Source organism: Lacerta agilis, chromosome 15 (genome assembly GCF_009819535.1).
Source record: "Lacerta agilis isolate rLacAgi1 chromosome 15, rLacAgi1.pri, whole genome shotgun sequence".
In the NCBI taxonomy this organism is placed as follows: Eukaryota; Metazoa; Chordata; class Lepidosauria; order Squamata; family Lacertidae; genus Lacerta; species Lacerta agilis.
The window spans coordinates 13474791-13496400 of NC_046326.1; the positions used below are offsets into that span (position 1 = coordinate 13474791).

At 42.0% G+C, this 21610-nt stretch overlaps 1 protein-coding gene across 2 annotated transcripts in view; it reads right to left on the reverse strand.

Annotated features, from left to right (window-relative positions):
* KIRREL3 (kirre like nephrin family adhesion molecule 3) overlaps nt 1–21610 on the reverse strand; it is a 761063-nt gene that overhangs the window by 267182 nt on the left and 472271 nt on the right. For both annotated transcript variants that reach the window (XM_033171779.1, XM_033171780.1), the window contains one exon: nt 2393–2542. In XM_033171779.1, coding sequence (XP_033027670.1) covers nt 2393–2542 — 150 coding nt within the window. The remainder of the gene's footprint in view (nt 1–2392; nt 2543–21610) is intronic.

The window sequence follows — 21610 nt, forward strand, 5'->3', positions numbered from 1 at the left end:
GAGCAAGCCATGAATGTGCACATGTATGTGCAAGGGCAATTCCCCATGTCGCTCCAATCACTGGGTCTTAATACAGAGACAGGTGGATAGCTATACAGATAGCTGGAATAGATATCAGGAGAGGTAAGCCAGGTTAAAGCAATGTATGCTTTTGTAAACATTTTAACCAATTTAGAGGTTCTATTTACAATCAAGCAGTAATATAATAATAATAATAATAATAATAATAATAATAATAATAATAATAATAATTTATTATTTGTACCCCGCCCATCTGGCTGGGTCTCCCCAGCCACTCTGGGCAGCTTCCACCAAACATTAAAATACATTTAAAATATCACAGTTTAAAAACTTCCCTAAACAGGGCTGCCTTCAGGTGTTTTCTGAATGTCAGGTAGTTGTTTATTCCCTTGACTTCTGATGGGAGGGCGTTCCACAGGGCGGGCGCCACTACCGAGAAGGCCCTCTGCCTGGTTCCCTGTAACCTCACCTCTCGCAATGAGGGAACTGCCAGAAGGCCCTCGGCGCTGGATCTCAGTGTCCGGGCTGATTGATGGGGGTGGAGACGCTCCTTCAGGTATACAGGACTGAGGCCGTTTAGGGCTTTAAAGGTCAGCACCAACACTTTGAATTGTGCTCGGAAATGTACAGTATATAATGTTTTAAGAAATAAGGAGCTTGTGGGGGTGCAGAAGACTTTTTGCATTTAATGTCAGTTTTTGGTAGAGTTTGCAGCCCCTCAAAGAAGCATAGCAGCACAGCTTTCCCACTCTCCCAAAGCCCTGTTTGGATGCTTATCAGCATCACATGTGAGCAATCACACCAGCAGGAGTGGGGCTGAGTTGCCAAGCCCCTGAGTTGCCAAGCTGTGTAGAGCCCCCGCCCCCAAATTAAAATCTGAGGGCAAATGTTTGCAGTAATCGGTAGAGCGTGAGACCCTTAATCTCAGGGTTGTGGGTTTGAGCCTCATGTTGGGTGAAAGATTCCTGCATTGCAGGGGGTTGGACTAGATGACCCTCAGGGTCCCTCCCTTCCAGCTCTACAATTCTATGAGTCTATGAGTCTCCTCTACTTGTGGGATCACTCATGTGTGGTGAATGCCTGAACAGGGTTCATGTCTCCCTATATTCCAAAGCTCTGCAACAAAAACCGCAGTGCTGGAAGAGAGGGAATCGTTTCTTTGTTGGCGCAATATGTGGTCCCTTCCCCCAGTACATGGAGGCAAACATTGCCCAACTTAAAATAGACTAAGGGAGGCCGAGTTTGACAGCCTGTTAATAGGGACTGTGACAATGTGCTTCGGTTTATCCCTTGTTGTAAACTTCTGGGAGCCTAAGCTGTCGATGAGAGCGTTCCCCGCATTCCAAGTTTTCACAGGAAACAATTCAGAGGCTTATGTTCTGAATGTCTTTCAGATGTTCATCAATAAAATCTAGGCCCTATCATGTACCAAAGTCTCCAGGAGGACTAACAGGGACTATAAAATCTCTAGTTTCCTCCATTTCCTCCATCCCTGCCATGAAGGCTGGGACCCTTTTACCACCAAGTTATGGCCCCTCCCTAACTTTTCTTTTTACACACACACACACACACACACACACACACACTTACTGTTCTAGCTAACCTTTTAGTGAAGCTGAGACTCACTCTGTTCCCCCTTTCAAATACTATTTAATACATATTTCATGTTTAAGCTTCACTCATTGTTCCAACAACCCACCTCCAAAATGGGATGTTGTTCTCTTTTGCTGCATCTAATTTTCCAGATGCCATGCAAGTCTTTTGTGATCCCTGTTAGGTTCTGTAACTCAATCGTTGCAGTTGAGCATCACAGTCTGAACTGGTGCGGGTTTTGCCCTGGTAACCTGAGGGGTGTCAGCCTGTGTGCCATCAAAGGAGGGAATGGCAAGGAAATAGACTACAGCAGCAAGGATGCCTATTTACACCAATAGGCCAGAACAGATAAGGGACTCAGCTACAATAGTAAAGAAAAGGCGTTTTGAATGTGTTATAAACATGCAACACCAGGTGGCGCTGGAGAGAGGAGAAAATTCTTTGTGATTTTCCATAGCAGGTTTTTTCTTTTGTCATAACAAGTTAATTTCTGACTTACTTATAGTGGGTTTTGCCCTGTGTGTAGATCTACCCGAGGTGACACCATATATAAAATGTTCCATGTCAGGCTGGCTCATTTGTACAGGACACTCTGCCCTTTGTACTCCCTTGTTGGCTATGCATTTGACATCAGTGTTCTTCCCATCTCCCTGCACCCTGCCTCACCCTGCCCTCAGCTTAACAGCAGCTGGAAGTGGTCAGCATTTGTTTCTCAAGCCCATATGTCATAACACGTAACAGGAGCTGCCGCTGATGTAAGCAAATCTAGTAGGCTTACTTGAGAGATCCCGGCCTACACCGAGAGCAAGTCCATCTTTAATCCACAGCACAATTCCGTTGTACTCTGGGATAGCACACAGCAGGGTCACAGGCTGCCCGGCAATCACTACCTGGTCCTGAGGTTGCTGGGTGAAAGAAGATGCTGGGCCTGCAGAAAAGAGGAAAAAGGGGCGTAAATTGTTGATGCTGTTATTTATTAATTTATATACCGCTTAATGCCACAATAGACATCTGAAACAAAACAAAACAAACCTCGGCAACAATTATACAAGAATTAAAACACAAATATGTCCCTCAGCTTAACTTACTTCACAGGGTTGTTGTGGGGATAAAATGGGGAGAGAGACAACCATGTATTCCACCAGGATTTCCTTGGAGAAAAAGTGGGATAAATTAAAATAAAATAAAGTTCACTTGCTGCATCCAACCGTAGTAATTTTTAAGCTTCAGAAGCCTGTCAAGGCTCCACCACCCCTAGATGAGAGAGGAAGAGGCACTGTGCCAACTGGCTCCACAATTCCTGCTGTTCATTTGCTGTTGTGGGGTATAATGCCCCGCAAGTGTCCCAGAAAAACTGGGACATGCCATATTTTTAATTGAGAGAGAATGGCGTCCACGTTGCTTGCTGTGATCTCACACAATTTCACAGCACGATTTGCCATGGAAAAGCACTTGGGTGGGGGACGGAACATTGGTGCAAAATTACACAATATCACAGACACCAAAATGACGACTATACTCTCACACACCCCAAAATGGGAAGGTGGTATCTTGAATATTGGCTTCAAAGTGTTGGAGGGTATGGGGCATGTCTGTACAGGTGAGTGTACATTATATGCCTATGCTACCCCTGCAATATCATCTCATAGGACCTCTTAGCGGACATGGAATTCTCTAAGATTCAAGGCCTATTTGGGCATCCCCCTTTGCATGATTAACAATTGCCGGAGAGGGACAACCAGCACAGCCCCCACTGTCACTTCCATGGCCTATTCTTGCCAGGAATTCCAACAACCATGTCAATAGATTTGGAACTAATTTCTGCAGTTCCCATCCTTGGCCAGAGAAGGGCAATGATGTGCCTGGAATCCCCAGATCACCGGTTCAAAACACAAATCTGGACCTCTTCACAAATGTATGGAACACACAAAGTGGAGAATCTGGATTGTGTTCACTGTCTCCACATATTATCTCCTGCAATTCATGTAAAAGCCTGAATGGAGGCTACATATGTATAAGTTGCAAATGCATAGGTGCTCTCAGATGAAACATGTAAAGAAAGAATTCCATCTACTGAATGGTTTGCTCTGTTTTTTTACTATTGTTATTTATTAATATTTATTAAATTTATATACCGCCCTTCATTCGAAGTTCACAGGGTGGTTTGTGGTATAATAACACAAAATACAACCCATAATTAAAAAGCCCCCTGATACTTTTGAATTATTATTATTTTATTAAATCCTATACCACCCTTCATACATAGTAACAATCAAAAACAATTACAGCCCCTCCCCAGTTTAAAGGGTCATAGATTGTTTAATTAGCCAAAGGCCTGGGATAAGAGGAATGTTTTTGCCTGGTGCCAAAAGATATTTAATGAAGGTGCCAGGCAAGCCCTCCCTGGGGAGAGCATTCCACAAGTGGGGAGCCACCGCAGAAAAGGCCTGCTCTCATGTTGCCACCCTCTGGACCTCTCATGCAGGAGGCACACGATTAGCCCTGCTGGTAGAACAATGTGATCATTGTATTAACTCTAAAAATTGCTAATTCTAATGGCTACTTTTATGTTCAGGCCCATCAGGAATTTTTCTTTTTCTTTTTGGAGGGGGAAATGGGGATGCGGGGGGGGGGAGTAGCATTTAAATTATCTTCTGAACATTAATAGGCGAACTTTAATAGGCGAACTGCCGATATAACTAGAAGGCTGATGGAAACTGCTGATATAACTAGAAGGCTGATGGAAATTTTGTCTATAGTGTTCAGTTTGCACAAAGTCACTCTGGGGACTCAACTACATTATTAAAAAAAAACACGTTTTGAATGCGTTATAAACATAGAACACCAGCTGGAGAGGAATAAAACTATTATTTTTACACAGCTTCCCCCCTTTTAATAAAGGTTTAATTTCTGACTTATTTATAGCATTTTTTCCTGTGTAGATCCACCCGTGCACTGTTGTCTGCTTTTATTTTTAAAGCCAAGCAAACTAAAGGCAAACATTTATACCTCAAAATTTACATCTATTGCATGTATGATACATTTAAAAGATACTCCCACAAAGAACAATATTTCAGCAGCATCTTTAAAATTAATGCATGCATATTTGAATACAGTTATATGTATACTTGTATGTGCCTGTTTATGGTCTAGTTAATTTAGGAAAGAAATGGAGGACATTTTCCAGTTGGAAAAATCCATATAATTACAAGGCAACAGGTGCTGGAATCATACCTGCTAGCAAGAGGTAACACAACTCATAGGTTCAGTTACAGGTAGGTAGCCGTGTTGGTCTGCCATTGTCAAAACAAAATAAAATAAAAAATTCCTTCCAGTAGCACCTTAGAGACCAACTAAGTTTGTTCTTGGTATGAGCTTTCGTGTGCATGCACACTTCTTCAGATACACCTCATAGGCTTCAACTTGTTTCTGTCCATCTGATAAGAAGAACTTCTGAGACAGATTCACATTTCTAACCCAACATGAAAAATGGCCCAGTAGCCATTCTCCAAGGCTAGAGAAATGTCTAAACTACAAACGGAGGGGAGGATGAGAGAGAGGAAGAAATTTTATTATTTCTGATTGGATGATTTACTCGGCTTTACCAAGCACTAACTAAAAGCAGCCTTAGCTTTGACGTGAAAGCAGATTAGGGTTCTATTAAGGTGTTTAAAACTTTCTTTTTAAATCCCCTTAGCTAGTTTTGAATTAAGGGGAAACGTTGGGGGAAACAGAAAAGTTACAATTTTCAGCTTAAAAGTGAAAAAAAAATGTTAACAGGATATAAGTCCTATTCATAAATAACTCTCGCCATTGAATGAACAAAAGCTCAGCATGGGTCTAGTCCTCCTTGAGGAAGAGCCGTGCAGATGGAGTAGAGGGGGAGAGCCAACAATTATAAATCCCAAACTTAAAAGCAAACAGAATGTATCTTTTGAGCACACTCAGTTGGCATCTGCTGTGATTTCAGCAGACTAATGAGGCCTCACCCCATTCGATGGCATCACCAGGGGGGCAAGTAAAATGGCACATATTTTTCCATGTGCAGGCTTATAGGCATTACTGCTGCTGGGATAATATGCATGAGGGATACGGTAAGTGGCTCATTAAGCAACTTGACAGCATCCCTTTGTACCCTCAGATGAATACAAAAACTGCTCAATTATCATGAAGAGAGCCACCCCTACCGTCTAATATTAGAGGCTCCTGATTGTCTCTCCACTGTGGGCAATGGCCCTCATTTTCTTCTCCTTCTCCAATGCAGAAGGCACAGTAGAGGCCTATTGTGGAATTAAGCCACTAAGAGAACTAATTTACCACCACAGTTTAAGCAATAATCTCCCCCCTTCCCTCCAGTTTCAAAATGCAACTGATCAGCATTGGGCGGCGCTACACTGCAGACAAGATGGCAAGCATGAATCAACGGCCTTGAGCAAACTACTGTCAAGCCATCTGCCACGACTAAAGCCGAAGAATCCACAAAGCCAGAGCTGAGATGTTCCCCAGCAATGGGATCACTTCTGCAGACTTTTCAGAAGCATGACCAACACCATGGGAAACATTTGGAAACTTGAAGACAAGGGGCTGCAGGTCAGTGGCAGAGTATCTGCTTTGTGGAGAAGGTCCTAGGTTCAGTCCCCAGCATCTCCAGGTTGGGTTGGGACAGGATCTTGTCTCAAATCCTGGAGAGCTGCTTCCAGTCTGTGTAGACAGCACAGAGCTAGGTGGACCAACTGAATGGCCGACAAAGTATAAGGCTGCATCCTATATTCCCCCCAAGCTCCAAAAATTTACAGATGCAAATAGGAAGAACTTGGATGTTGAATGCCCTTCCTTACCCTTACCATCACCACGTGAACATCCCCACCTTTGCACACATTTCTGTATTAGCTTTATATCCCGGATTTCTTTAAGGGTGCTCCATGTAATCCATACAGGGTTCACAAGTGGTCTGTCATTCAAACATTTACCATACATGGATCTGCTTAGCTTCCAGTGAGGTTGCTGGGTCATGTGTCTTAATGTCTAAGAACCCCTTCTTCTCTTTATGTCCCAAGTAGCCTTTCCTACAATGAACTGCACTCAACTTCCCTCTTTACAGATTCCTTAGAAAGAAAAAATGAAAATTTGTAGTATCACAACAGGTCTGATTATTGCCTTATTATAGAAAAGCTGCATCTCAACTGAACTCCACATTTACTCTCTGGGTAGGGAGTTAAGGTGTTGCCCACTTTGCTTGCTCAGTCCTCACTGGCCTCCTTGGGTATGTGTGTTATCTTTTCTTTCTCTTAAGATTTGGTTTTAATTCTGCAATCTCTGCAGTTCCCCAGAGCCGGCTGATAACTCACCCCCCCCCAACATGTATGGTGCCATTATGACAACATAAGCGTGGACATCTGAAATGGAAGGATTGGTCTTCTCACAACAATCAAAGCATATTGCCACTACAAATAATTAAAAACACTTGGACTTGCCATTTGGCAGCCATTTTCTTCCTCTGGGGCAGCAATGTTCAAAGGGGAACAGTTAAGTTCAGCCAAGTGTGCCCCTTAAACACCTTCCATAGTGATGGACAGGACCCGAGGCTTGCTGCTCAGGGCTATGGGACCTGATAGGGACCACACTGGAAGCTAACCTGCACCATTTGCCTGGAGTTATGGGGGTGGTGATACAGGAAGGCCTCCCTACTCACTCCTTTGGGAGGCTAGGGAAAGCATGTGGCAATGTATCTGTACCCCATTTCCCGTAGGCAGGGTTTGTCACCCTACTGGTAGCAGGCTTGGCCTGGTATATTACCATTAAGTTCCACCACTAATAGTTTTTCCTCTGCAGGTGGCTTGTGTTTAAACAAAGCAGGCTATAGTTCAACCCCCACGCTGTGCCTGATTCTTTTATTTCCACCTTCAGGTTGCATGCATCCCATACTAAACCCAGCACGAGGCACACTTAATATAGAGTATCGGGATTCTTCCTTCCCCACTGTCCCACTGATAACTACGTGAGTGAAACCAAGAAGTCCTTGAAAGTGTGAATGAACTCAAATAGAAAAATGATTATGGAGATGAAGAACCTTTCATCCGTGTGTGAACATTATTCCCAACATGGCCACTCCGTCTCTGACTCCTCTGTCCTTGTCCATAAAGGAAACTTGTTTAGACATGGCTGGGAACTGAGACGTCTAAAAACCCTGGCTTCTTCAACAACCACAGGAACATAGGAACCACTGCTGATTAAACACTTTCCCCAGATTGCTCAGTGTGCTAACATGAAATGACAGAACATCATTTTTATTATTAGAATGTAGGTGGAATAATGTAAATACCTTTCAAGTCACAGATAACATTTTCATCAGCTGCCATTATTATATTAGCTGCCTAATGCATATGGAGGGAACTCTTTTCAGCTCAAGGATCACATTTCCTTCTGGGCAATCTTCTAAGAGGTTGCGTGCAATGTTGGTCATACTCAAGGTAGACCTGTCGAAATTAACGAGCACGACCAACATGGCTCCATTAGTTTCACTGAGTCCACTCTGAGAAAGGCCAATGTTGGATACAGCCCAGGTACTAAATTCCACTGATGGGTGGGGCTAGAGGCAAACCTGGGCAGAGCAACAAATGTAAATTTTACCTTTGTAAAGTAGGCTACTTTCTACACACATCCCTCTCAGCCTTCCCCCCAGAAATGCAAGAACATAGCCACCATGTGTCCCATAAAAAAGGAACATTCTGTTTTTTTGCGAAAGATCATGGCAGACATTTTGGGTGCTGCGGCCTCATGCTGCAATCTAGCCCCCAAAAAATGCTTGAGGGGGGGGAGATCGCCAGGTGGGTCATGTGACTCGCCTGGGAGCACATCCCGGAAGACACGCATCCCAGTTTTTGATCTATATTCAATCCCTACAACTTTCATGTGTGTTCACCCACAAGTCTGTTCTAGCCTGCTTTGGCATCAAATTGCACTAAATTCACACAGAAGCGCACATTTATATATATATATGAATGTCTGTTTCTATAAACTGTGTTCTCTCAAAACATGCATTTTAAACACAAGATAGCCTATATATACACAAGATATATGTATATTGAGCTGAAAGCACTGTCAGTTATTTTGGAAAGTGCAAACGCCGGTGGATAACTAAATTCTGATCCACATAAGAAGAGCCCTGCTGGACGAGACCAAAGGCTTATCTGTTCCCATAGATCAAAGGCGTAGTCTGTTCACACAGAGTCCACCCAGATGCCTATGGGAAGCCCAAAGGCAGCGGAAGCCCCAAAGTCCACATCTCTGTCCAGGAGACAGGGATTAAGTCAGCTCATGTCGGAATGCGCAAACATCCAGTTCCAAACTCCTGAAGCATCCTTAATCTTTGGGAAGTCTTGAAGGTCGGGGGATACTCTGGAGGAATAACCAATGCACTGTGAGGTGCTGCATTTCTGAAGGAGAATGAAGGAAGTCTGCTTATCCCAACCCAAATCATGTCCTGTAGGTATATGCATAAGGCTCTTTGGATTCTGGCCTTTATATGCAAGTATTATTTTTTTTTAAAGAAAAACACCAAACGATTCTGTTTTCCTTTCTCTCCAAATAATTATAGGATTATTCACTAGTAAATGTGTTTAGCATTGCAGTGTTATCCTATTAAGAAGCATATTCATGCTCATACATAATCAATTGTGGCAATAAGTTGAGAAAAATCAATGGTGCAACAGAGCAGAAATATTAGGAAGTGACTGAGATGGGAAATGTTCATCAAATCACTGTAAGGGCTATTTAGTCAAATGAATGTAAAATTGTCATCCTTGCTATATATCATGGTTAGCTTTGAATGTGCATTTGCTAGGTCTCAACTCATGTACTTGTACATGTGATGCTACCAATCATGCACACAAATCCACATTGAAATTTCATGTTTCTAGCATTTCTGAGTATGCACTTGAATATAACAAGCCTCTGATAAGAATCTGATATAGTAAATAGACACCCAAAGCCAAACAAATCCAGCTTAGCTAGGTAAAGGTTATAGAGACAGGAGAGAAACGCCGTTAGGTTCAATTTTTATTGAGAACCCATCTAATTTGCATTTTCCAAACCAATATACAAACTGAAAACACTATCCTTCCAAACTTTACTTCTCTGAATTTTATGATGAAGTTCTCCAATCCAAACAATGCCTATGGAAAGCCACATATTAGGGAAAAGGTTTGCATACCTTTGCATATATTGATGAAAATAACATATAAAACAAATTTGGAAAATTGCTTGCAAAATTCTGTATATTAGAAGTAATTTGCATTAAAATACTGATGTATTCCCATGAGAACTATTTTTTAACAGAAATGTGGAGAACTGAACTTAAGACTACAAAAATCAGCAACCGAAATGGACAGATTTCCCCATCACTAAAAGTAGTCAACTTCACTAAATGTATTATGAAACTGTCTGCAAATGGCAATCCTTAAAGCCGTGCTTCTCAAAGTGTTAATCACAACCCAGCCAGATGGGCAGGGTACAAATAAATTATTATTATTATTATTATTATTATTATTATTATTATTATTATTATTACCCCCCACAGGTGGGATCTGACATGCTCCTGGGTGTATCACATTAGGACGACTTTTTTTCCTTTGAGAATAAAGGAGTGAAGGCAGTATGAGCAACCAAAAAACTAGGGAGAAACAGGTTGTCAATTTTTTAAAAAAGTGTTTTATCAATATGCAACATAGTTCACAGTTCACAAAAAGCAAATGGAAATCAAGGCAGGTCATGGAAGGGGAATTTGCACATCACTCACTGCTATCAGAAGGGCCTGTGGGCCATGTCAAGACTAAGAATGGAAGAACTGGTCCTTTTCACTTGCTCTCAGTTTCTCATTTCGAACCAAATTTCTCCCCTATTCCTAGACCTCTTGCTGCAGACTATGGGCAGGGACAGACTTATAAAGTAAATAAAGAGGATGCAGTCCACATAACTCATACACTCTGGAAAACCCAGTTCAACATCATCTGTATTTTCTTTTCTCTCCCCCCACCCTCGGCTTTGTTCCATACTTTCAGTTGATATTAAAATGGAAAACTTATGATGAGATGTTTCAGTGCAGACATGCTCAAAGGCACAGCACAATGCACAATCCTAGATCCCAGGGGTTCCAGGAGTTTACCCAGGAATCATGTTTCCTTTTTGGAATGAGGCACATTGGAAACTGTGGTGTCTTTATGATATATGGCTTATTTACATATGCAGGTGAAACTCGAAAAATTTGAATATCGTGGAAAGGTTCATTTCTTTCAGTAATTCAACTTAAAAGGTGAAACGAATATATGTGATAGACTCATCATGACATGCAAAGCGAGATACGTCGAGCCTTTATTTGTTATAATTCTGATGATTATGGCGTACAGCTGATGAGAACCCCAAATTAACAATTTCAACTTTGGGGTTTTCATCAGCTGCACGCCATAATCATCACAATTATAACAAGCAAAGGCTTGACATATCTCGCTTTGCATGTTATGATGAGTCTATCTCATATATTAAACTCCAGTAGATAATGAAAACAATTTCTTACATAAATGGGCTTTTCCATGATATTCTATTTTTTCAAGTTTCACCTGTATATACAACCTGAGCCTACAATGGAGGGGTTCACACCATTAACACCCCAAATGGGTTTTGTTTCTCCTATAGCTGCAGCCTTGGTGTCAAACACAAATCAAACATTGCTCTGTCTCTCTGTTTCTACCAGCTTGCTGATTTTTCCTTGAGCTCACAACACTTCCTTTGTTCCATTAATGGCCCATCACCCAGGAGATCACCTCATCAGGAAGCTTATACTTTAACACTTACTGGATCCAGGGGTTAGAAGGGTCTCAACATACAGCCTACTCCCCACAAACTCATAACAGTACAAAACAGACACTTTAGATGCAGACGGTTGCAGGTTCAATCGCTGGCATCTCAAGTTAAAATACGTCAAGTAGCAAAGCTTAGAAAAACCCCTGATTGCTGCTATAAGTATTAAGTACTTGAGACAGATCAGAAGCAGAGAACTTCAGGGCTTCCTATACCAACCTCTTGGTGCTATTTTGACCACATAAGGATCCAATCTTGGAAGACGAGTTTGCCATTTCTATAGAGCAGCAATGGGGACCACTTGGCCCTTCATAGATTGTTTGACTCCAGCTCCCGTCAGCCCCAGCCAGCATGGCCAACAGTGAGGGGTGATGGGAGTTGTAGCGCAGCAATATCTGGAGAGCCAAAGGTTACCCACAACTGATGGTCCTGTAGTCTCACTCAGCGCAGGGCAGTTTCACATACCAATTCGTAGCTCATTTTCCTTCATTGCTGGCAATGGGATCTGGCTGTGCTCATGCCGCTCTGGTTCACAGCCAATGTATTTATTTCAGCTGGCAACTATCCTGTGCTAATACTGATTCCCTACAGTCTAGCATTTTAATGAGGCTGCTTTAGGAAGGCCATCACAGATAAAGTTTCTCAAGGGGGTTTGTGAGGTTGTGAGACTACTTAAGAGGGTTGGGGTGGAGGGAAACCATGGCTTCTGAAGAACAATGAAAAGAGAACTCCTGCCAGCAACATTAGGAGGAGCAAATTATTTTCGTTTTGTTTTGTTTGAGAATAATGTAAACTCTGGGGCCATCAAAACATACCTCTTTGACCACCCCTAACTCCCCCGTGGTCCTGGGAGGAAGATTGGTTGCAAACAGCTCTCACATTTTAGTGACCTGATGAAATTCCAGTTCCATCTCCAAGGAGTCTCATTAAAAATCAAGCTGGCCTTGAAGGCTGCTAGTAACACTTTTTTATTATTCTGATTTAAAGCTTTGCTAATTTAATTTTAAGACAGCTCTAATCAGCAGCATCCTCCCGCCAACACACACATTCTGCCCCGAGGTCTTTCGAGTTGCAGTGTTAAAAAAAAAAAGAATAAGGCAGTGGGAACCGTAAATACATACAGACACGATGGTTAGGAAGTGGGGTGGTACCAATCATTTTGTTGTTTTCTCCGTCTGTTTTCCCACTAACTAAACATTTCACAGCCTGCTCTATAATCTAAACAATTCCCAAGGCAGCTTAGCTGCAAAGGGACAATGTCATAGCACATCAACAACTGGGGTGTGGGTGTGGGAGGAACGGCGGGGGAAGAGATTGTTTTATCGGCAAGAATTATCAGGCTGTCAGCTGGGAGCAGCGTAGGCTATAATGAGAAATCAGCCACACAAAGTGGTGTCCATGCCCTCTGAAAATGCCCATTAAGTGGGGACTTCATTTGGTAATTGCCTCTGAAAGGGAGGAACTTTTGAAGTTTTTGTTCCTCCGTTATTTGTTTTAGAGAGTGGTTGAAATGACGTGGAAAACTGGAATGGGAATGTCAAATTTGTCTCCTCCACCTCCACGTTCCTTTATTCATCTTCCCACCACCCCACACTTGACGAAGCTAAGAAATGGCACACAAAATGAATCTCTGCCAGAAGCTCCATCTGTGCTTCTGCCAGCACCAAGTGACACAACGTGGGCACAAACACAGAGAGAAAAGTAAAATGCTATACAGACGAAGGCTAGGCCCTCACAAATAATCTCAGATGGATGGTGGCTTAATCTTGGTTTGTAACAGATGCTTCAATTTTATGTATGCAGCTTCCTGTACAACTGAAAGTTTCATCAATATCACCCTGTCACACTCTTGTGCAGAGAAGAGGAAACTGTGGCCCTCCAGATGTTATTGGACTCAGACTCCTGTCAGTTCCAACCATCTTGGTCAATGGCTGTGGCTGGATATACACTGGTCTTAAAAAAGGCTAATAATTTTTTAAAAATATATATAGCTCTCAATACAATTTTCCATTTACTGCTGTACAGCGCCCTCTGGTGTCACATTTTTATAATGCATTTATAACATTTTAACTCACCAGTGTAGATTACTGGTAGTCCCTAGGACTGATAGAAGCTGTAGCCCAGCAACATGCAGGTTCCCCATCCCTTACCAGGGGGCTATTAAGACAGGACCAATCTGGACTCTGAAGGAGACTCTTGAGAGTCCCATGGACTGCAAGAAGATCAAACCTATCTATTCTCAAAGAAATCAGCCCTGAGTGCTCACTAGAAGGACAGATCCTGAAGTTGAGGCTCCAGTACTTTGGCCACCTCATGAGAAGAGAAGACTCTCTAGAAAAGACTCTCTAGAAGACTCTCTAGAAAAGACCCTGATGTTGGGAAAGATGGAGGGCACAAGGAGAAGGGGACGACAGAGGATGAGATGGTTGGACAGTGTTCTCGAAGCTACTAACATGAGTTTGGCCAAACTGCGAGAGGCAGTGAAGGATAGGCATGCCTGGCGTGCTCTGGTCCATGGGGTCATGAAGAGTCGGACACGACTGAACGACTGAACAACAACAACAATCTGGACTCTTAATGGTTGGCGTCACAATGGGAAGGGAGTAGGTTTGCCCAAGTGAGCCAGTTCACTGTCTCCTGTAAAGGGAAGTGGCCAGCACTGGTTACAAGATCTGCTCACCGTCCCTTCCCTTGGGTAGTCTACTGTATACCAAAAGGGGCACCACCACCTGTACATACACACATGTTAACACTGCATGACAGTCAGACATTGTGGAGAAAAGTCAGGATCTCAAGGTTTACAGGAAGGCGGGTGAGTCTCCGAAATCCCCTTTGAGTTCCATACTGCATGTGAGAATTTCCATGCCCCTATTTGTAAAGTATTTCTCTGCATTAGCTGTCACAACCCCAAAAGCTGTTTCTGACCTCTCATAACCCTGAAAGGCACCTCAGCTTGAGTTTCATACTCAGAATAATTTCTTGTCAACTTTTGAAATTGTTCAATAAATTCACCTGCAAAATTTGATGTTAGTGCCATTTCACAGTCACTCCAAAGTGTTTTAGAATGAGCCCCCCCCCCCGCAAACCCTTACAGAGAAGGCAAATAAGCCTCAATTTCTGTTTTTCTGAAATATGGAAGTACAGACAAATACAGATTCTCTGAATGTACATTTGCTTTTCTTTTCCGTAATAAATTAATAAATGTGAAGATCAGCATGAAAATCAGGTAACAGCTAAAACAAAATAAAAAATAACAATAAAATCCTTCCAGTAGCACCTTAGAGACCAACTAAGTTTGTTCTTGGTATGAGCTTTCGTGTGTATGCACACTTCAAGCTATCAGCTAGGCAGCTTGGAATGCTTCCAACATGAAACCCAATTTGTATCTGTGAAGGGTTGACAAAAATACTCCCCCCCCCAAAAAAAATGTGGGGGGTAAGTGCTTCACTTCACTGTTCATTTTTAATATTCCACCCACCCATTTACAGCAGTTTTTTGCTCTTTTATTAATTACTTTGGCACCATTTCCCTCACAACTGCCCCCCCCGCATGATTCAAGTCAATAATGAATCACATAATAAAATGTGATGGCATCGTCATAACACCTCAAACCCAGTGAGACTGAACTATATGATTATTATTATTCATTAAATTTATATACCGCAAAATACAGAACAAACCAATAACCCTCCACCCCTCTCCCAGAAACACATTTAAAAGGATATAGGATGGGATTAGTAAGCCAAAGACCTCATCAAAGAGGAATGTTTTCACTTGGCACCTAAAGGTGTAAAATGAACGTGCCAGACGAACATTCCACAAAGGAGGAGCCACTGCAGAAAAGGCCACGTTCTCGTGTTGCCACCCTCCAAACCTGTGTGGAGTAGGCACACAAAGAAGGGCTTCAAATTATGATTGCAGGGTCAATTCTCATGGGGAGAGGCAGTACTTGAGGAATTGCGGTCCTGAGCCGCTTAAGACTTTATAGGTCAGAACCAGCACCTTGAATCGGGTGTGGAAACTAATTGGCAGCCAGTGCAGTTGGGCCAGGATCAGTGTAGTATGCTCAAATTGTCTTGGCCCAGTGATGTCAGGAAGCTAATTCAGAGAGAGGGCGAAAACTCTGCCCTCCTTCTGCATAGTTTTTACTTCCTTCGCAACATGGCCAAAATGTGTTTGGATGGGCATATGGGTTACTTTCATGGAGATCAAAGCGGTCATCCCTATTTCAGTTGATAGCTGTATCTATAACTGCAGCTGCTCCTGTTGCTGAAGATGTTTGACAGCTCAGACTAAATTTGCTACTGAAGATAAAGCTTTGGTGTCACAAGAAATTTGAGGGTCCTTTGATGCTACAGACAATGTATTTCTTTCTACCTATTAGGCTGCTAAAAATTGTTTAAATGTCCATTTACATAAATTAGATTGTTTTAAATTTTCTTTTTCCCCAAAGGCATTAAAAGGAAAATAATGTTTATGCAAACTATTATGAGTACATTCTCAGGGTTTCTGCTGCTCTAAGTAATAGAAACAATAGGTAGCATGAAATATTTTTAGCACAGCAACTACTTCGGTCTTCTTAGATGAGAATCGCAGGTTATTACTGCCATTATTTGCAGAACAAGCAGATTTTCACACTCTGGAGGACTGTTTCTAAAACTTCTGAGCACCAAAATACATGCTATTTCTGAATTAAAATCAAATGCACACTTCACACAAACCCAAAAAGGTTTAGGCTGCAGTCCTATAAATAGTTGTCTGGGAACTCAGTGGGGTTTACCTCTGAGTAGAAATATTAGTACAGTGGTTAAGTACTTAATTCGTTCCAGAGGTCCGTTCTTAACCTGAAACTGTTCTTAACCTGAAGCACCACTTTAGCTAATGGGACCTCCCGCTGCCGCTGCGCCGCCAGAGCACGATTTCTGTTCTTATCCTGAAGCAAAGTTATTAACCTGAAGCGTTATCTCTGGGTTAGCGGAGTTCTTAACCTGAAGCACATGTACCCTGAAGCGCATGTAACCCGAGGTACCACTGTAGTTTGAAAACAGTAGAAAATCTGCTGAAAATAGGTTTAAAAACAAACATGTCATAGCCAACTAACTTAGCCATGTCTGTTAATTTCAATGGGTCTACTCTGAGCAGGAGCAGCACTGGATATAACAAAATGAACACCTAGGGCAGGGGACCTTTTCACCCAGCTGGAAAAGCTTGTTGAAGCAAACGAACAAAAAATGTTTCTGGAAAGAACTGATGGCAGGCTCCTGTTTTATTTCTGAAGTCTTACTGGATTAGTCTTACAGTATTGCTGAAGTCTACATGTGCAGTGATAAAGTACTGCAGGAAACAGCAACCATGATGTGATTGTCTGCCAGAGCGCTTGAAGATTCTCACTGTACAGTGTTTTACCAACACTAACACATTCTCCTGCCTGTCCTTTACTGATGTGTGGGTGCAAACTTCTCTTTCCACTAGATTTCTCACTTCTCCAAAAGTTACAGCTTAGTTCTAGTTACAGGTAGGTAGCCATGTTGGTCTGCCATAGTTGAAACAAAATAAAAAAAATCCTTCCAGTAGCACCTTAGAGACCAACTAAGTTTGTTATTGGTATGAGCTTTCGTGTGCATGCACACTTCTTCAGATACACCAATCTTAAACAACTCCTCACCCACAATAATACAACAACAGGACTTAACATGGACACTGGTACCAGAGCCTGCAATAAAGCCAGATGCCAACTTTGCTGCCACATACACCCGGACAACACCATTACTGGCCCCAACAACATCAAACATCCCATCTCAGGACTATTTAATTGCTCATCTTCTAACATTGTATATGCCATCAAATGCCAACAATGCCCTTCAGCTCTCTATATTGGACAAACAGGCCAAACCCTATGCCAAAGGATAAATGGACATAAATCTGACATTAGGAATCACAAGACAGAGAAACCAGTAGGAGAACACTTCAATCTCCCAGGACATTCTATACAAGATTTCAAAGTAGCTGTTTTATTACAAAAGAATTTCAGAAATAGACTTGGAAAGAGACGTTGCTGAATTGCAACTTATCACCAAACTTAAAACCATGGAGAGACCTGGTCTAAATAGAGACATTGGATTCTTATCTCATTATACATGATATAGCCATCTCACCCCTTGCTTTTTCCTGTAAGACCAATTACAGTCATTAACAGTCGTCAACAGGTTTACCACATCTATCAGCCAATCACCCATTCCCACCACCCTTCTGAGTAATACCCCTCCCCACCCTCTCACTATATATAAGGGCCTGTCGACTTCTGTTTCAGTGTATCTGAAGACGTGTGCATGCACATGAAAGCTCATATCAATAACAAACTTAGTTGGTCTCTAAGGTGCTACTGGAAGGATTTTTTTAATTTTGTTTCAGCTTAGTTCTAGGCAGTTTAAATGTATCAAAATATGCATTTACGCTGCAAGTCTATGGACACCTTCTTGAGGGTTAATCCCTGTTAAGGAGACTAAGGAACTTATTTCTGAACAGACGTGTGTTGGATTGTGTCATTGCATACTAGCCTGGAGAAAATGCACAGTGAAATATGTATTTTGAGAGAAAATAGTCAAACATTCACAGAGGAAAGTAGAAATACAGCCCTCATCAACCTGGTGCCCTCCAGATGTTCTGAGCTACAACAGCTGGGCTGGCTGGGAGTGACTGGAGATGAAGTCCACATCCTCTGGAGGGTGTGAGGCTGGGGAAGGCTATGGAAATGGACTAAAAAGGAATCGTGGATGAACCTACAAAAGAGACACGGACCAGAAATCAACAGATTTTTCCATTCCTCCATGTAAGTAAAATGCTGCACATATTGATGCACATGTATGTACAAATCACAGCAGCACTGAATTGCCTTTTTAGGCTGTTTTGTGCACCAGTAGAGGCACTGAATGAAAATTAATTGAAGGGATCAAAGACTACAGCAAACTGCATGTGCTCCAATTACAGGATTTTTTTAAAAAAAGGAATTTTCTAGTTAATGGAATGCAGAGCAAATTCATAGAACAGCAAAGAGATGGACCAGGGGAAATAGCATTTCATCCCTATCCACTTTGCATGAGTGAATTGGAAGGAGGCATGCTCAGAACAATAACTTGTGGAGAGATGCAACAAGCAGTCTCTTCTCAGGGTAAGTGATTCCTCTGTGCTGCTGTATTGGGAGTGATCTAAACAGTCCCAATGTATGGAGATGTCAGAATAACTTGTTCCCAATAGAGACTGATTGGAAAGAGATGAGGCCAGACCAATGAATTATGCAGAGGCTCTGTGGGCAAGTATTCTGAGCTCATGGGAGCTTTTAATTACCAAGTTAATTTACATTGCATGGCAGACAATGTTTGAATATGACTGAAATAGGTTAAATTGGGATTTTCTTGTTATGAAGTACAGCTTTCTCCAACTCAGTGTCCTCCAGTTGCTTGGGGTGACAGCTCCCATCATCCTTGACCATTGGCCATGCTGGCTGGGACCCATGGGGGTTGGAACCCCAAATATTTGGAGGGCAACAAATATGATGGACACACTCTTTAATCCAACTTGGGTTGCTTCCAGGTGACCTGTTTATTGAGCATTCCTTCTGATTTGTTTTCAGGGAGGTTAGACGATATTGTAAGTAAACGTTATCCCACATTTCTATTGCACTGCCCCCTCATTTTCCTTACTGCAAAATATCTAGGTGTGTTTTCTGTGGCACAGGTGTGGGTTGTGCAAGAATTCCTAATCGACTGAATTTGCACAACATGAATTTGTTTGCATGTGGTTGAATTCTACCAAAAAACAGTGACGGCACCCTAGGATTCCAGAATGTCATTACTATGTGCAGACTAGCCCATTTCGGTGGAGGGGCAGGACAGTTCATGTTGGGAGCATGGCTACTTGATGTGGTCCCACTCACAAATTGAGACAAGGCAAGAGCAAAACATCTGCAAAGGGTTCTCTAGGAAAAATGATGGAGATAATATGGTATAGAAGGTATAGTTCAATGCATAGTTTTGCAGTCTGAAAGTCAGCCATACAACCCTGCATACCCCCCCCCAAAAAAAAGCACTGGGGGTAAAAATATATATATATATATGAAGCGCTGGTGCTCATATCTTGATAATAGTGCCATGGTTGCCGACACAAAAAATAGAAGGGCTAGTACACTGTACCAATGAGTATCATTACAAATAAAAGCATGGCATTTATTTCCCCTGCAGCTCAAAGGCAAATAATTTTGCCACACATTTCCTTCAGGATTTGCTCAAATTTGTGCAAAAACACTTTCCAAAGTACCTCACTTTCCTTTTCTGACATTTGACTGCATTGTCTTTAGGGCAGGAGCTGTCAGTTACTGTTCATAAGACACCCAATTTTATGAGGTGCCCAGAACAATGGGGCCTTTAGGGTTTACTATCATGACGTGGGGAGGGGGGGAAAGAAGAATATTAAATTATATTTGACAGAAAGCAATAATATCAGCAGTGTGTCAGTTGCAGCCTGGACGAAGTAGCTCAGAGCAGGGAGAGACTTTCAACACTCTAAAAAGCAGGACGGTCCAAGACATTTTGCTGCAAAGGATAAAATGGCACTTCCATCCACCCATTCCTAATACAGATCCCATGTGGAGTAGCAGCTGTTGAGTATTACATGAACAGTAGTAGTGGGACAGCATCATCCACTACACCTGAGGCCAGCAGGCTAGGTGAGATGCAGGGCAGACCGGGGAGAATGGGATGGGCTATGTAGCGCAACAGAGAGAAATGCTCAGGTGGCCTATGGTGTCTCACCCTGCCTAACGGTAGGGCTGACTCTGCTTTTTTTAAAAAGTCAAGTTGATTTCCATTGAATGCATTTGAATTGAAAAGTGTAACAGAGTATTTTGCCATTGTCTATTCATTAAAAAAATCTATTTATTCATGGGGACTAGAAAGTTAATACTGCTTCTGCAAAACAGGAATGGGGAGCCTGCAGCTCTCCATATGACGTTGGACTAAAGCTCCTAATATCCCTGACCATTGGTCATGCTGGCTGGGGTCTGATGAGAGGTGAAAACCAATAACACCTGGAGGGCCATGGATTTTCCACCCCTGGTTTAAAAGAATTGCTTGGACCAGCAGACTCCAATCTGTCATTATGTTTTAGGCTACTGCACTAATTGGCGCAATCAGCATGGGTGATGGTGAAAAATAATGGGAGTTATAGTCCAAAACATCGACAAGGCACCAGTTTAGGAAAGGCTGACTTGCATTACAGAATTAATTTTTTTAAAGGAAAGGTGCATTTTAAAATGCCTTATTCAAAATAAAATAGATTTAGAGAGGCATATCTACCTTCTTTTTTGCTGCATTGCCATTCTGTGCTGCTGTTTTGTTATTCTGATATTGGATGTTTTTAGATTTATGATTTTAATGTATGCTTTCCTTATTTCAATTGCGAACTTTTTGGGACTCTTTGATGTAGGGTGGGGCTAATGGTGCAAATAATAAGCCAATAAAATATATTTAAATTTGAATCTGTGTGCACTTTAGCAACAGCAACAACACACATTTGCAGATTAAGGTGGAAACAAAAATGGAATGGGCATGTGACCAAACACACATGAAAATGCAATAGGCTACAGATAGACTAATTTGTCCATCCTTATTTGAAATGACACTTTTCAATCATTTAGAATATGCGGCTTCTCTTCTTTTTGCTTAACCTACTCAAAAGGGTGGAGGAATCAGATTAGCTGACATAACATATGCCGCCATTTGTCAGGAAAAGGAACGTGTCATGTGAGACAAAATTAATTAAGGAGAAGTTGTGGAGTATATTGAACATAAAAGTTCCATTGGAAGGTTTAGGAATGTGAATGTTATTTGCATATTGCGGGTGGCTGTGGGTGGGGGCAAGGAGTGCTGTTTGTTTCCATAATTGCAGTAATATGCACTTGCTTCTTGCCAGCTGCCTGCCTCTGTCTGCATTTTTTGGCAGTTTGTGGAGAAGCCTATGGAACCACAGCAATAAATGTTGCTATCTTCCTGCCAAGATCTGAGCCCAACCTTTGAAATCCATTGGGCACACAGAGAGTATGTAAATGGTGCCATAATCTTTTTCTTTCTCTTTCTTTCTTTCTTTC